The sequence below is a fragment of the Stegostoma tigrinum genome, chromosome 1, assembly GCF_030684315.1.
Source record: "Stegostoma tigrinum isolate sSteTig4 chromosome 1, sSteTig4.hap1, whole genome shotgun sequence".
NCBI classification, from domain to species: Eukaryota; Metazoa; Chordata; class Chondrichthyes; order Orectolobiformes; family Stegostomatidae; genus Stegostoma; species Stegostoma tigrinum.
In genome coordinates this window covers 190,439,106-190,454,047 of record NC_081354.1, presented here as the reverse complement: position 1 = coordinate 190,454,047, position 14,942 = coordinate 190,439,106, and the positions used below count along the sequence as shown (strand labels likewise).

The 14,942-nt window shown below is 49.4% G+C and overlaps 1 protein-coding gene across 1 annotated transcript in view; it reads left to right on the top strand.

Annotated features, from left to right (window-relative positions):
- The window catches only part of LOC132209511 (disintegrin and metalloproteinase domain-containing protein 12-like), a 193,002-nt gene that overhangs the window by 155,476 nt on the left and 22,584 nt on the right, over positions 1-14,942 (top strand). Inside the window, exon 15 of the mRNA XM_059645051.1 lies at positions 1,985-2,093. Within this exon, the coding sequence (XP_059501034.1) occupies positions 1,985-2,093 (109 nt within the window). The remainder of the gene's footprint in view (positions 1-1,984; positions 2,094-14,942) is intronic.

The window sequence follows — 14,942 nt, the reverse complement described above, 5'->3', positions numbered from 1 at the left end:
ATAGTAGCAGCTCTACCTTGAATAGTTGTTATGACTGCACTTTGTAATCCACAATTGACTTGATCGAAGATGGCAGCAGAGTAGGGCTCCTGAGCCAGAGCTCATCCTTCCCATCTGTTTCTTTCCATGACTTCTTTTGCTTCTTTCTTCTTGCTGCCTCTTCTCAGGCAGCATTGGCGATGTCCAAGGTGAAGGCAGCACGGTTCCTGCCTCAAGAGCCTTGCGTGAAGCTAATGCAGACTCTCAGCCTCAGCACAGACTCTCAGCCTCAGCGCAGACTCTCAGCCTCAGCGCAGACTCTCGGCCTCGAGACCCTCAAGGTGAAGCCCTGTGTGGACTGGAGGCAAAGTCCTGGCACGGTCTGGAGGGAAGGTCCTGGAGCAGCCTGGAGGGAAGGTCCTGGAGCGGCTTGGAGGGAAGGTCCTGGAGCAGCCTGGAGGGAAGGTCCCAGAGCAGCTGGAGGGAAGGTCCCGGAGCAGCCTGGAGGGAAGGTGCCAGAGCGGCCTGGAGGGAAGGTCCTGGAGCGGCCTGGAGGGAAGGTCCCGGAGCGGCCTGGGGGGAAGGTCCTGGAGCAGCCTGGAGGCGAAGTCCTGGAGCGGCCTAAAAGTAAGGTTCCAGAGACGCCTGGAGGGAAGGTCCTGGCGTGTACTGGAGGCAAAGTCCCAGACAGGTTGGAGTCAAGGTCCTAGATCAGACTGGAGGTGAGGTCCTGGAGTGGTCTGGAGCTGAGGTCCTAAAGCAGACTGGAGACAAGGTCTCAGTGAGGACTGGAGGTGAGGCCCAACATGGTCTTGAGGACAGCAAAGGCTTGTCTGCTCTGTCTTCTCACCTTAAAAGACTATAATTCTTTGGTTTCTAAACTTCTTCCTCAGGTTCTGCACCTTGGTACCATTGTACCCAGGATGGCACCTTAAGTGGCGACTTTGAAAATTTTTCACTGCACTAGTGAGCAGATGACAGTCAACCGAATTCAGAAAAGTCAGTTGTTCGACCAGCTTCGGCCGGTTGCAAAATGCATCAAATATCATCCTCCTTTATAAATACAAACCATGTTATAACCAATGGAGGAGTTTGGCAAGGAAAGGGATTATTTAACCCCTCCTGATTTGGTTGTGACAATAGTGATTTTATTTTTGAGACATTTATCTCTGTCCATCATGAGTGCTTCACTTTCTGTACCTTCCTGAACCACTCTGCCAGTTTTTAGGCTAACTTAGTGCAGTAGGTGGAATGGTGTTGACAAGGTCAAGTGGTCACGTATCCATACTATCATTAAATATGTATTTCCATCTTGTTAACATTACCTATCCCCTCACTTCCCTTATCTCCCCTGCCATTGTTACTCAAGTAAAGACGACTGTAACACAATCCAAGCTGGTCTCTCACATTCTATTCTGTTAACTTGAGTCATGCAAAATTCTGCTACTTGTGTCCTAATTCTCATCAAATGTTGACCGCCCACTGCTCATGCCCCTGACTGGGTAAACTACATTTCAATCATAAAATGCTGCTCATTGTTTTCAAGCATCTCACTATTTTTGTAATCTCCTCCATGGCTACAATCCTCCAAGGCTTCTGTACTCTTTGAATTTCCACTTCTTGAACATCAACTTTCAATTGCTTTACGATTACCAGCCATGGTTTCAGTTGCTTCGACCTGAAACTTTCATGCCTCCCCTCCATCTCGCCATCTCTTGTTCTCTCACTGTTCAACCCCTGCCTTGAAGTCACGCTCTCGATCTTTACCTAAACAACTCCCTATGTGACGCAGTGTCATATCTTGCAGTGTTTTATATTGCACATGTGAAGCAACTTGGTATCGGTGGTAGCTGTCAATATTATGTTCTTTCAATTTCAGAGTCTGTTTCTCTGAGACATGCATTCTCCCTTACTCTGTTTCCTTGTCACCGGGGCTAGGCTGGCAAGGAGTGATACAGACCAATTCTGGAAAATATTTTTAATACTCCTATTTTCTCTCTGATAGGAGCAAGATCTGCTGAAGACGCTTGTTATGAAATTACAAATAGAGGAGGAAATGAGAATGGAAACTGTGGCAAGGATGACCACAATAACTTCATAAAATGTCTCCCTCAGTAAGTTTCACTGAAAACCAAGCCTGTTTCGAATTGCCAGCGAAGCCAGAAGTTTAGAACAAGTGGAATTAAAAATTATGCTTTTCCATTTAATTATGTTTTATACAAACAAATGATAGATATTTGGCCACAACGTTAAAAAAAATCTTTAAAAATTGATGTTTTCGGATATTTTATATCAGCCAATTCAGAGATGCTATGACACAGTTCTGAAGCAAATGGGACTTGAGCCCAGACCTTTGGATCCAGAGATTCACTGGAGTTTAGAAGGATGAGAGGGGATCTCATAGAAACCTATGAAGTTTTTTTATATAGAATGCCTAGTGTGGAAACAGGTCATTCAGCCCAATGGGTCCATGCCAAACCTCGGAAGAGCATCCCACTCAGACCCATCCCCCTACACTGCATTTTCCCATGGGTATGAAATAATCAGAGGGTTACATAGGGTGGATAGGGAGAGCCTTTTTCCTAGGATGGTGACAGCGAGCACGAGGGGGCATAGCTTTAAATTGAGGGGTGAAAGATATAGGACAGATGTCAGAGGTAGTTTCTTTACTCAGAGAGTAGTAAGGGAATGGAACGCTTTGCCAGCAACAGTAGTAGATTCGGCAACTTTAAGTATATTTAATTCGTCATTGGATAAGCATATGGACGTACATGGAATAGTATAGGTTAGATGGGCTTGAGATCGGTATGACGGGTCGGCACAACATCGAGGGCCGAAGGGCCTGTACTGTGCTGTAATGCACAGGCTAGAAAAGCAGCTCTAGCAGAATTTACAGTCCCCAGGCTAGAAGAGGAGCTCCAGTAGAATTTACAGTCCCCAGGCTAGAAGAGCAGCTCCAGTAGAATTTACAGTCCCCAGGCTAGAAGAGCAGCTCTAGCAGAATTTACAGTCCCCAGGCTAGAAGAGCAGCTCCAGTAGAATTTACAGTCCCCAGGCTAGAAGAGCAGCTCCAGTAGAATTTACAGTCCCCAGGCTAGAAGAGCAGCTCTAGTAGAATTTACAGTCCCCAGGCTAGAAGAGCAGCTCCAGTAGAATTTACAGTCCCCAGGCTAGAAGAGCAGCTCTAGGAGAATTTACAGTCCCCAGGCTAGAAGAGCAGCTCCAGTAGAATTTACAGTCCCCAGGCTACAAGAGCAGCTCCAGCAGAATTTACAGTCCCCAGGCTAGAAGAGCAGCTCCAGTAGAATTTACAGTCCCCAGGCTAGAAGAGCAGCTCCAGCATAATTTACAGTCCCCAGGCTAGAAGAGCAGCTCTAGTAGAATTTACAGTCCCCAGGCTAGAAGAGCAGCTCTAGTAGAATTTACAGTCCCCAGGCGAGAAGAGCAGCTCCAGCAGAATTTACAGTCCCCAGGCTAGAAAAGCAGCTCTAGCAGAATTTACAGTCCCCAGGCTAGAAGAGCAGCTCCAGTAGAATTTACAGTCCCCAGGCTAGAAGAGCAGCTCCAGTAGAATTTACAGTCCCCAGGCTAGAAGAGCAGCTCTAGCAGAATTTACAGTCCCCAGGCTAGAAGACCAGCTCCAGTAGAATTTACAGTCCCCAGGCGAGAAGAGCAGCTCCAGTAGAATTTACAGTCCCCAGGCTAGAAGAGCAGCTCTAGTAGAATTTACAGTCCCCAGGCTAGAAGAGCAGCTCCAGTAGAATTTACAGTCCCCAGGCTAGAAGAGCAGCTCTAGGAGAATTTACAGTCCCCAGGCTAGAAGAGCAGCTCCAGTAGAATTTACAGTCCCCAGGCTAGAAGAGCAGCTCTAGCAGAATTTACAGTCCCCAGGCTAGAAGACCAGCTCCAGTAGAATTTACAGTCCCCAGGCGAGAAGAGCAGCTCCAGTAGAATTTACAGTCCCCAGGCTAGAAGAGCAGCTCCAGTAGAATTTACAGTCCCCAGGCTAGAAGAGCAGCTCCAGTAGAATTTACAGTCCCCAGGCTAGAAGAGCAGCTCTAGGAGAATTTACAGTCCCCAGGCTAGAAGAGCAGCTCCAGTAGAATTTACAGTTCCCAGGCTACAAGAGCAGCTCCAGCAGAATTTACAGTCCCCAGGCTAGAAGAGCAGCTCCAGTAGAATTTACAGTCCCCAGGCTAGAAGAGCAGCTCCAGCAGAATTTACAGTCCCCAGGCTTGAAGAGCAGCTCCAGCAGAATTTACAGTCCCCAGGCTAGAAAAGCAGCTCCAGCAGAATTTACAGTCCCCAGGCTAGAAGAGCAGCTCCAGTAGAATTTACAGTCCCCAGGCTAGAAGAGCAGCTCCAGCAGAATTTACAGTCCCCAGGCTAGAAGAGCAGCTCCAGCAGAATTTACAGTCCCCAGGCTAGAAGAGCAGCTCCAGTAGAATTTACAGACCCCAGGTTAGAAGAGCAGCTCCAGTAGAATTTATAGTCCCCAGGCTAGAAGAGCAGCTCTAGTAGAATTTACAGTCCCCAGGCTAGAAGAGCAGCTCTAGCAGAATTTACAGTCCCCAGGCTAGAAGAGCAGCTCCAGTAGAATTTACAGTCCCCAGGCTAGAAGAGCAGCTCCAGTAGAATTTACAGTCCCCAGGCTAGAAGAGCAGCTCCAGTAGAATTTACAGTCCCCAGGCTAGAAGAGCAGCTCCAGTAGAATTTACAGTCCCCAGGCCAGAAGAGCAGCTCTCGTAGAATTTGCAGTCCCCAGGCTAGAAGAGCAGCTCTAGTAGAATTTACAGTCCCCAGGCTAGAAGAGCAGCTCCAGCAGAATTTACAGTCCCCAGGCTAGAAAAGCAGCTCTAGCAGAATTTACAGTCCCCAGGCTAGAAGAGCAGCTCCAGTAGAATTTACAGTCCCCAGGCTAGAAGAGCAGCTCCAGTAGAATTTACAGTCCCCAGGCTGGAAGAGCAGCTCCAGCAGAATTTACAGTCCCCAGGCTAGAAGACCAGCTCCAGTAGAATTTACAGTCCCCAGGCTAGAAGAGCAGCTCCAGTAGAATTTACAGTCCCCAGGCTAGAAGAGCAGCTCTAGTAGAATTTACAGTCCCCAGGCTAGAAGAGCAGCTCCAGTAGAATTTACAGTCCCCAGGCTACAAGAGCAGCTCCAGCAGAATTTACAGTCCCCAGGCTAGAAGAGCAGCTCCAGTAGAATTTACAGTCCCCAGGCTAGAAGAGCAGCTCCAGCAGAATTTACAGTCCCCAGGCTAGAAGAGCAGCTCCAGTAGAATTTACAGTCCCCAGGCTACAAGAGCAGCTCCAGCAGAATTTACAGTCCCCAGGCTTGAAGAGCAGCTCCAGCAGAATTTACAGTCCCCAGGCTAGAAAAGCAGCTCTAGCAGAATTTACAGTCCCCAGGCTAGAAGAGCAGCTCCAGTAGAATTTACAGTCCCCAGGCTAGAAGAGCAGCTCCAGCAGAATTTACAGTCCCCAGGCTAGAAGAGCAGCTCCAGCAGAATTTACAGTCCCCAGGCTAGAAGAGCAGCTCCAGTAGAATTTACAGACCCCAGGTTAGAAGAGCAGCTCCAGTAGAATTTATAGTACCCAGGCTAGAAGAGCAGCTCTAGTAGAATTTACAGTCCCCAGGCTAGAAGAGCAGCTCTAGCAGAATTTACAGTCCCCAGGCTAGAAGAGCAGCTCCAGTAGAATTTACAGTCCCCAGGCTAGAAGAGCAGCTCCAGTAGAATTTACAGTCCCCAGGCTAGAAGAGCAGCTCCAGTAGAATTTACAGTCCCCAGGCTAGAAGAGCAGCTCCAGTAGAATTTACAGTCCCCAGGCCAGAAGAGCAGCTCTCGTAGAATTTGCAGTCCCCAGGCTAGAAGAGCAGCTCTAGTAGAATTTACAGTCCCCAGGCTAGAAGAGCAGCTCCAGCAGAATTTACGGTCACCAGGCTAGAAGAGCAGCTCCAGTAGAATTTACAGTCCCCAGGCTAGAAGAGCAGCTCTAGTAGAATTTACAGTCCCCAGGCTAGAAGAGCAGCTCCAGAAGAATTTACAGTCCCCAGGCTATAAGAGCAGCTCCAGTAGAATTTACAGTCCCCAGGCTAGAAGAGCAGCTCCAGCAGAATTTACAGTCCCCAGGCTAGAAGAGCAGCTCCAAAGAATTTACAGTCCCCAGGCTAGAAGAGCAGCTCCAGCAGAATTTACAGTCCCCAGGCTAGAAGAGCAGCTCCAGCAGAATTTACAGTCCCCAGGCTAGAAGAGCAGCTCCAGCAGAATTTACAGTCCCCAGGCTAGAAGAGCAGCTCCAGTAGAATTTACAGACCCCAGGTTAGAAGAGCAGCTCCAGTAGAATTTATAGTCCCCAGGCTAGAAGAGCAGCTCTAGTAGAATTTACAGTCCCCAGGCTAGAAGAGCAGCTCTAGCAGAATTTACAGTCCCCAGGCTAGAAGAGCAGCTCCAGTAGAATTTACAGTCCCCAGGCTAGAAGAGCAGCTCCAGTAGAATTTACAGTCCCCAGGCTAGAAGAGCAGCTCCAGTAGAATTTACAGTCCCCAGGCTAGAAGAGCAGCTCCAGTAGAATTTACAGTCCCCAGGCCAGAAGAGCAGCTCTCGTAGAATTTGCAGTCCCCAGGCTAGAAGAGCAGCTCTAGTAGAATTTACAGTCCCCAGGCTAGAAGAGCAGCTCCAGCAGAATTTACAGTCCCCAGGCTAGAAAAGCAGCTCTAGCAGAATTTACAGTCCCCAGGCTAGAAGAGCAGCTCCAGTAGAATTTACAGTCCCCAGGCTAGAAGAGCAGCTCCAGTAGAATTTACAGTCCCCAGGCTGGAAGAGCAGCTCCAGCAGAATTTACAGTCCCCAGGCTAGAAGACCAGCTCCAGTAGAATTTACAGTCCCCAGGCTGGAAGAGCAGCTCCAGCAGAATTTACAGTCCCCAGGCTAGAAGACCAGCTCCAGTAGAATTTACAGTCCCCAGGCTAGAAGAGCAGCTCCAGTAGAATTTACAGTCCCCAGGCTAGAAGAGCAGCTCTAGTAGAATTTACAGTCCCCAGGCTAGAAGAGCAGCTCCAGTAGAATTTACAGTCCCCAGGCTACAAGAGCAGCTCCAGCAGAATTTACAGTCCCCAGGCTAGAAGAGCAGCTCCAGTAGAATTTACAGTCCCCAGGCTAGAAGAGCAGCTCCAGCAGAATTTACAGTCCCCAGGCTAGAAGAGCAGCTCCAGTAGAATTTACAGTCCCCAGGCTACAAGAGCAGCTCCAGCAGAATTTACAGTCCCCAGGCTTGAAGAGCAGCTCCAGCAGAATTTACAGTCCCCAGGCTAGAAAAGCAGCTCTAGCAGAATTTACAGTCCCCAGGCTAGAAGAGCAGCTCCAGTAGAATTTACAGTCCCCAGGCTAGAAGAGCAGCTCCAGCAGAATTTACAGTCCCCAGGCTAGAAGAGCAGCTCCAGCAGAATTTACAGTCCCCAGGCTAGAAGAGCAGCTCCAGTAGAATTTACAGACCCCAGGTTAGAAGAGCAGCTCCAGTAGAATTTATAGTACCCAGGCTAGAAGAGCAGCTCTAGTAGAATTTACAGTCCCCAGGCTAGAAGAGCAGCTCTAGCAGAATTTACAGTCCCCAGGCTAGAAGAGCAGCTCCAGTAGAATTTACAGTCCCCAGGCTAGAAGAGCAGCTCCAGTAGAATTTACAGTCCCCAGGCTAGAAGAGCAGCTCCAGTAGAATTTACAGTCCCCAGGCTAGAAGAGCAGCTCCAGTAGAATTTACAGTCCCCAGGCCAGAAGAGCAGCTCTCGTAGAATTTGCAGTCCCCAGGCTAGAAGAGCAGCTCTAGTAGAATTTACAGTCCCCAGGCTAGAAGAGCAGCTCCAGCAGAATTTACGGTCACCAGGCTAGAAGAGCAGCTCCAGTAGAATTTACAGTCCCCAGGCTAGAAGAGCAGCTCTAGTAGAATTTACAGTCCCCAGGCTAGAAGAGCAGCTCCAGAAGAATTTACAGTCCCCAGGCTATAAGAGCAGCTCCAGTAGAATTTACAGTCCCCAGGCTAGAAGAGCAGCTCCAGCAGAATTTACAGTCCCCAGGCTAGAAGAGCAGCTCCAAAGAATTTACAGTCCCCAGGCTAGAAGAGCAGCTCCAGCAGAATTTACAGTCCCCAGGCTAGAAGAGCAGCTCCAGCAGAATTTACAGTCCCCAGGCTAGAAGAGCAGCTCCAGCAGAATTTACAGTCCCCAGGCTAGAAGAGCAGCTCCAGTAGAATTTACAGACCCCAGGTTAGAAGAGCAGCTCCAGTAGAATTTATAGTCCCCAGGCTAGAAGAGCAGCTCTAGTAGAATTTACAGTCCCCAGGCTAGAAGAGCAGCTCTAGCAGAATTTACAGTCCCCAGGCTAGAAGAGCAGCTCCAGTAGAATTTACAGTCCCCAGGCTAGAAGAGCAGCTCCAGTAGAATTTACAGTCCCCAGGCTAGAAGAGCAGCTCCAGTAGAATTTACAGTCCCCAGGCTAGAAGAGCAGCTCCAGTAGAATTTACAGTCCCCAGGCCAGAAGAGCAGCTCTCGTAGAATTTGCAGTCCCCAGGCTAGAAGAGCAGCTCTAGTAGAATTTACAGTCCCCAGGCTAGAAGAGCAGCTCCAGCAGAATTTACAGTCCCCAGGCTAGAAAAGCAGCTCTAGCAGAATTTACAGTCCCCAGGCTAGAAGAGCAGCTCCAGTAGAATTTACAGTCCCCAGGCTAGAAGAGCAGCTCCAGTAGAATTTACAGTCCCCAGGCTGGAAGAGCAGCTCCAGCAGAATTTACAGTCCCCAGGCTAGAAGACCAGCTCCAGTAGAATTTACAGTCCCCAGGCTAGAAGAGCAGCTCCAGTAGAATTTACAGTCCCCAGGCTAGAAGAGCAGCTCTAGTAGAATTTACAGTCCCCAGGCTAGAAGAGCAGCTCCAGTAGAATTTACAGTCCCCAGGCTACAAGAGCAGCTCCAGCAGAATTTACAGTCCCCAGGCTAGAAGAGCAGCTCCAGTAGAATTTACAGTCCCCAGGCTAGAAGAGCAGCTCCAGCAGAATTTACAGTCCCCAGGCTAGAAGAGCAGCTCCAGTAGAATTTACAGTCCCCAGGCTAGAACAGCAGCTCCAGCAGAATTTACAGTCCCCAGGCTTGAAGAGCAGCTCCAGCAGAATTTACAGTCCCCAGGCTAGAAAAGCAGCTCTAGCAGAATTTACAGTCCCCAGGCTGGAAGAGCAGCTCCAGTAGAATTTACAGTCCCCAGGCTAGAAGAGCAGCTCCAGCAGAATTTACAGTCCCCAGGCTAGAAGAGCAGCTCCAGCAGAATTTACAGTCCCCAGGCTAGAAGAGCAGCTCCAGTAGAATTTACAGACCCCAGGTTAGAAGAGCAGCTCCAGTAGAATTTATAGTACCCAGGCTAGAAGAGCAGCTCTAGTAGAATTTACAGTCCCCAGGCTAGAAGAGCAGCTCTAGCAGAATTTACAGTCCCCAGGCTAGAAGAGCAGCTCCAGTAGAATTTACAGTCCCCAGGCTAGAAGAGCAGCTCCAGTAGAATTTACAGTCCCCAGGCTAGAAGAGCAGCTCCAGTAGAATTTACAGTCCCCAGGCTAGAAGAGCAGCTCCAGTAGAATTTACAGTCCCCAGGCCAGAAGAGCAGCTCTCGTAGAATTTGCAGTCCCCAGGCTAGAAGAGCAGCTCTAGTAGAATTTACAGTCCCCAGGCTAGAAGAGCAGCTCCAGCAGAATTTACGGTCACCAGGCTAGAAGAGCAGCTCCAGTAGAATTTACAGTCCCCAGGCTAGAAGAGCAGCTCTAGTAGAATTTACAGTCCCCAGGCTAGAAGAGCAGCTCCAGAAGAATTTACAGTCCCCAGGCTATAAGAGCAGCTCCAGTAGAATTTACAGTCCCCAGGCTAGAAGAGCAGCTCCAGCAGAATTTACAGTCCCCAGGCTAGAAGAGCAGCTCCAAAGAATTTACAGTCCCCAGGCTAGAAGAGCAGCTCCAGCAGAATTTACAGTCCCCAGGCTGGAAGAGCAGCTCCAGAAGAATTTATAGTCCCCAGGCTAGAAGAGCAGCTCCAGTAGAATTTACAGTCCCCAGGCGAAAAGAGCAGCTCTAGTAGAATTTACAGTCCCCAGGCTAGAAGAGCAGCTCCAGCAGAATTTACAGTCCCCAGGCTAGAAGAGCAGCTCCAGTAGAATTTACAGTCCCCAGGCTAGAAGAGCAGCTCCAGTAGAATTTACAGTCCCCAGGCTAGAAGAGCAGCTCTAGCAGAATTCACAGTCCCCAGGCTAGAAGACCAGCTCCAGTAGAATTTACAGTCCCCAGGCTAGAAGAGCAGCTCCAGTAGAATTTACAGTCCCCAGGCTAGAAGAGCAGCTCTAGTAGAATTTACAGTCCCCAGGCTAGAAGAGCAGCTCCAGTAGAATTTACAGTCCCCAGGCTAGAAGAGCAGCTCTAGGAGAATTTACAGTCCCCAGGCTAGAAGAGCAGCTCCAGTAGAATTTACAGTCCCCAGGCTACAAGAGCAGCTCCAGCAGAATTTACAGTCCCCAGGCTAGAAGAGCAGCTCCAGTAGAATTTACAGTCCCCAGGCTAGAAGAGCAGCTCCAGCAGAATTTACAGTCCTCAGGCTTGAAGAGCAGCTCCATCAGAATTTACAGTCCCCAGGCTAGAAAAGCAGCTCTAGCAGAATTTACAGTCCCCAGGCTAGAAGAGCAGCTCCAGTAGAATTTACAGTCCCCAGGCTAGAAGAGCAGCTCCAGCAGAATTTACAGTCCCCAGGCTAGAAGAGCAGCTCCAGCAGAATTTACAGTCCCCAGGCTAGAAGAGCAGCTCCAGTAGAATTTACAGACCCCAGGCTAGAACAGCAGCTCTAGTAGAATTTACAGTCCCCAGGCTAGAAGAGCAGCTCTAGCAGAATTTACATTCCCTAGGCTAGAAGAGCAGCTCCAGCAGAATTTACAGTCCCCAGGCTAGAAGAGCAGCTCCAGTAGAATTTACAGTCCCCAGGCTAGAAGAGCAGCTCCAGCAGAATTTACAGTCCCCAGGCCAGAAGAGCAGCTCCAGCAGAATTTACAGTCCCCAGGCTAGAAGAGCAGCTCCAGTAGAATTTACAGTCCCCAGGCCAGAAGAGCAGCTCTCGTAGAATTTGCAGTCCCCAGGCTAGAAGAGCAGGTCTAGTAGAATTTACAGTCCCCAGGCTAGAAGAGCAGCTCCAGTAGAATTTACAGTCCCCAGGCTAGAAGAGCAGCTCCAGTAGAATTTACAGTCCCCAGGCTAGAAGAGCAGCTCCAGTAGAATTTACAGTCCCCAGGCTAGAAGAGCAGCTCCAGTAGAATTTACAGTCCCCAGGCTATAAGAGCAGCTCCAGTAGAATTTACAGTCCCCAGGCTAGAAGAGCAGCTCCAGCAGAATTTACAGTCCCCAGGCTAGAAGAGCAGCTCCAAAGAATTTACAGTCCCCAGGCTAGAAGAGCAGCTCTAGTAGAATTTACAGTCCCCAGGCTAGAAGAGCAGCTCCAGCAGAATTTACAGTCCCCAGGCTAGAAGAGCAGCTCCAGTAGAATTTACAGTCCCCAGGCGAAAAGAGCAGCTCCAGTAGAATTTACAGTCCCCAGGCTAGAAGAGCAGCTCCAGCAGAATTTACAGTCCCCAGGCTAGAAGAGCAGCTCCAGCAGAATTTACAGTCCCCAGGCTAGAAGAGCAGCTCTCGTAGAATTTACAGTCACCAGGCGAAAAGAGCAGCTCCAGTAGAATTTACAGTCCCCAGGCTAGAAGAGCAGCTCCAGGAGAATTTACAGTCCCCAGGCTAGAAGAGCAGCTCCAGTAGAATTTGCAGTCCCCAGGCTAGAAGAGCAGCTCCAGCAGAATTTACAGTCCCCAGGCTAGAAGAGCAGCTCTAGTAGAATTTACAGTCCCCAGGCTAGAAGAGCAGCTCCAGCAGAATTTACAGTCCCCAGGCTAGAAGACAGCTCCAGTAGAATTTACAGTCCCCAGGCTAGAAGAGCAGCTCCAGTAGAATTTACAGTCCCCAGGCTAGAAGAGCAGCTCCAGCAGAATTTACAGTCCCCAGGCTAGAAGAGCAGCTCCAGCAGAATTTACAGTCCCCAGGCTAGAAGAGCAGCTCTAGTAGAATTTACAGTCCCCAGGCTAGAAGAGCAGCTCCAGCAGAATTTACAGTCCCCAGGCTTGAAGAGCAGCTCCAGCAGAATTTACAGTCCCCAGGCTAGAAGAGCAGCTCTAGCAGAATTTACAGTCCCCAGGCTAGAAGAGCAGCTCCAGTAGAATTTACAGTCCCCAGGCTAGAAGAGCAGCTCCAGCAGAATTTACAGTCCCCAGGCTAGAAGAGCAGCTCCAGCAGAATTTACAGTCCCCAGGCTAGAAGAGCAGCTCCAGTAGAATTTACAGACCCCAGGTTAGAAGAGCAGCTCCAGTAGAATTTACAGTCCCCAGGCTGGAAGAGCAGCTCTAGTAGAATTTACAGTCCCCAGGCTAGAAGAGCAGCTCTAGCAGAATTTACAGCCCCCAGGCTTGAAGAGCAGCTCCAGCAGAATTTACAGTCCCCAGGCTAGAAGAGCAGCTCTAGTAGAATTTACAGTCCCCAGGCTAGAAGAGCAGCTCCAGTAGAATTTACAGTCCCCAGGCTAGAAGAGCAGCTCCAGTAGAATTTACAGTCCCCAGGCTAGAAGAGCAGCTCCAGCAGAATTTACAGTCCCCAGGCTAGAAGACAGCTCTAGTAGAATTTACAGTCCCCAGGCTAGAAGAGCAGCTCCAGCAGAATTTACAGTCCCCAGGCTAGAAGAGCAGCTCTAGCAGAATTTACAGTCCCCAGGCTAGAAGAGCAGCTCCAGTAGAATTTACAGTCCCCAGGCGAGAAGAGTAGCTCCAGTAGAATTTACAGTCCCCAGGCTAGAAGAGCAGCTCCAGTAGAATTTTCAGTCAACAGGCTAGAAGAGCAGCTCTAGTAGAATTTACAGTCCCCAGGCTAGAAGAGCAGCTCAAGCAGAATTTACAGTCCCCAGGCTAGAAGAGCAGCTCTAGTAGAATTTACAGTCCCCAGGCTAGAAGAGCAGCTCCAGCAGAATTTACAGTCCCCAGGCTAGAAGAGCAGCTCTAGTAGAATTTACAGTACCCAGGCTAGAAGAGCAGCTCCAGCAGAATTTACAGTCCCGAGGCTAGAAGAGCAGCTCCATTAGAATTTACAGTCCCCAGGCTAGAAGAGCAGCTCCAGCAGAATTTACAGTCCCCAGGCTAGAAGAGCAGCTCCAGTAGAATTTACAGTCCCCAGGCTAGAAGAGCAGCTCCAGCAGAATTTACAGTCCCCAGACTAGAAGATCAGCTCCAGCAGAATTTACAGTCCCCAGGCTAGAAGAGCAGCTCCCGTAGAATTTACAGTCCAAAGGCTATAAGAGCAGCTCCAGCAGAATTTACAGTCCCCAGGCTAGAACAGCAGCTCTAGCAGAATTTACAGTCCCCAGGCTAGAAGAGCAGCTCTCGTAGAATTTACAGTCCCCAGGCTAGAAGAGCAGCTCCAGCAGAATTTACAGTCCCCAAGCTAGAAGAGCAGCTCTAGCAGAATTTACAGTCCCCATGCTGGAAGAGCAGCTCCAGTAGAATTTACAGTCCCCAGGCTAGAAGAGCAGCTCTAGTAGAATTTACAGTCCCCAGGCTAGAAGAGCAGCTCTAGCAGAATTTACAGTCCAAAGGCTAGAAGAGCAGCTCCAGCAGAATTTACAGTCCCCAGGCTAGAACAGCAGCTCCAGCAGAATTTACAGTCCCCAGGCTAGAAGAGCAGCTCAAGTAGAATTTACAATCCCCAGGCTAGAAGAACAGCTCCAGTAGAATTTACAGTCCCCAGGCTAGAAGAGCAGCTCCAGTAAAATTTACAGTCCCCAGGCTAGAAGAGCAGCTCCAGTAGAATTTACAGACCCCAGGTTAGACGAGCAGCTCCAGTAGAAATTACAGTCCCCAGGCTAGAAGAGCAGCTCTAGTAGAATTTACAGTCCCCAGGCTAGAAGAGCAGCTCTAGCAGAATTTACAGTCCCCAGGCTAGAAGAGCTGCTCTAGCAGAATGTACAGTCCCCAGGCTAGAAGAGCAGCTCCAGTAGAATTTACAGTCCCCAGGCTAGAAGAGCAGCTCTAGTAGAATTTACAGTCCCCAGGCTAGAAGAGCAGCTCCAGCAGAATTTACAGTCCCCAGGCTAGAAGAGCAGCTCTAGTAGAATTTACAGTCCCCAGGCTAGAAGACCAGCTCTAGCAGGATTTACAGTCCCCAGGCTAGAAGAGCAGCTCTCGCACAATTTACAGTCCCCAGGCTAGAAGAGCAGCTCCAGCAGAATTTACAGTCCCCAGGCTAGAAGAGCAGCTCTAGTAGAATTTACAGTCCCCAGGCTAGAAGACCAGCTCTAGCAGGATTTACAGTCCCCAGGCTAGAAGAGCAGCTCTCGCACAATTTACAGTCCCCAGGCTAGAAGAGCAGCTCCAGCAGAATTTACAGTCCCCAGGCTAGAAGAGCAACTCTAGCAGAATTTACAGTCCCCAGGCGAGAAGAGCAGCTCCAGTAGAATTTACAGACCCCAGGCTAGAAGAGCAGCTCCAGCAGAATTTACAGTCCAAAGGCGAGAAGAGCAGCTCCAGTAGAATTTACAGTCCCCAGGCTAGAAGAGCAGCTGCAGCAGAATTTACAGTCCCCAGGCTAGAAGAGCAGTTCCAGCAGAATTTACAGTCCCCAGGCTAGAAGAGCAGCTCCAGTAGAATTTTCAATCCCCAGGCTAGAAGAGCAGCTCTAGCAGAATTTACAGTCCCCAGGCTAGAAGAGCAGCTCCAGCAGAATTTGCAGTCGCCAGGCTAGAAGAGCAGCTCTAGCAGAATTTACAGTCCCCAGGCTAGAAGAGCAGCTCTCGTAGAATTTACAGTCCCCAGGCTAGAAGAGCAGCTCCAGCAGAATTTACAGTCCCCAGGCTAGAAGAGCAGCTCTAGC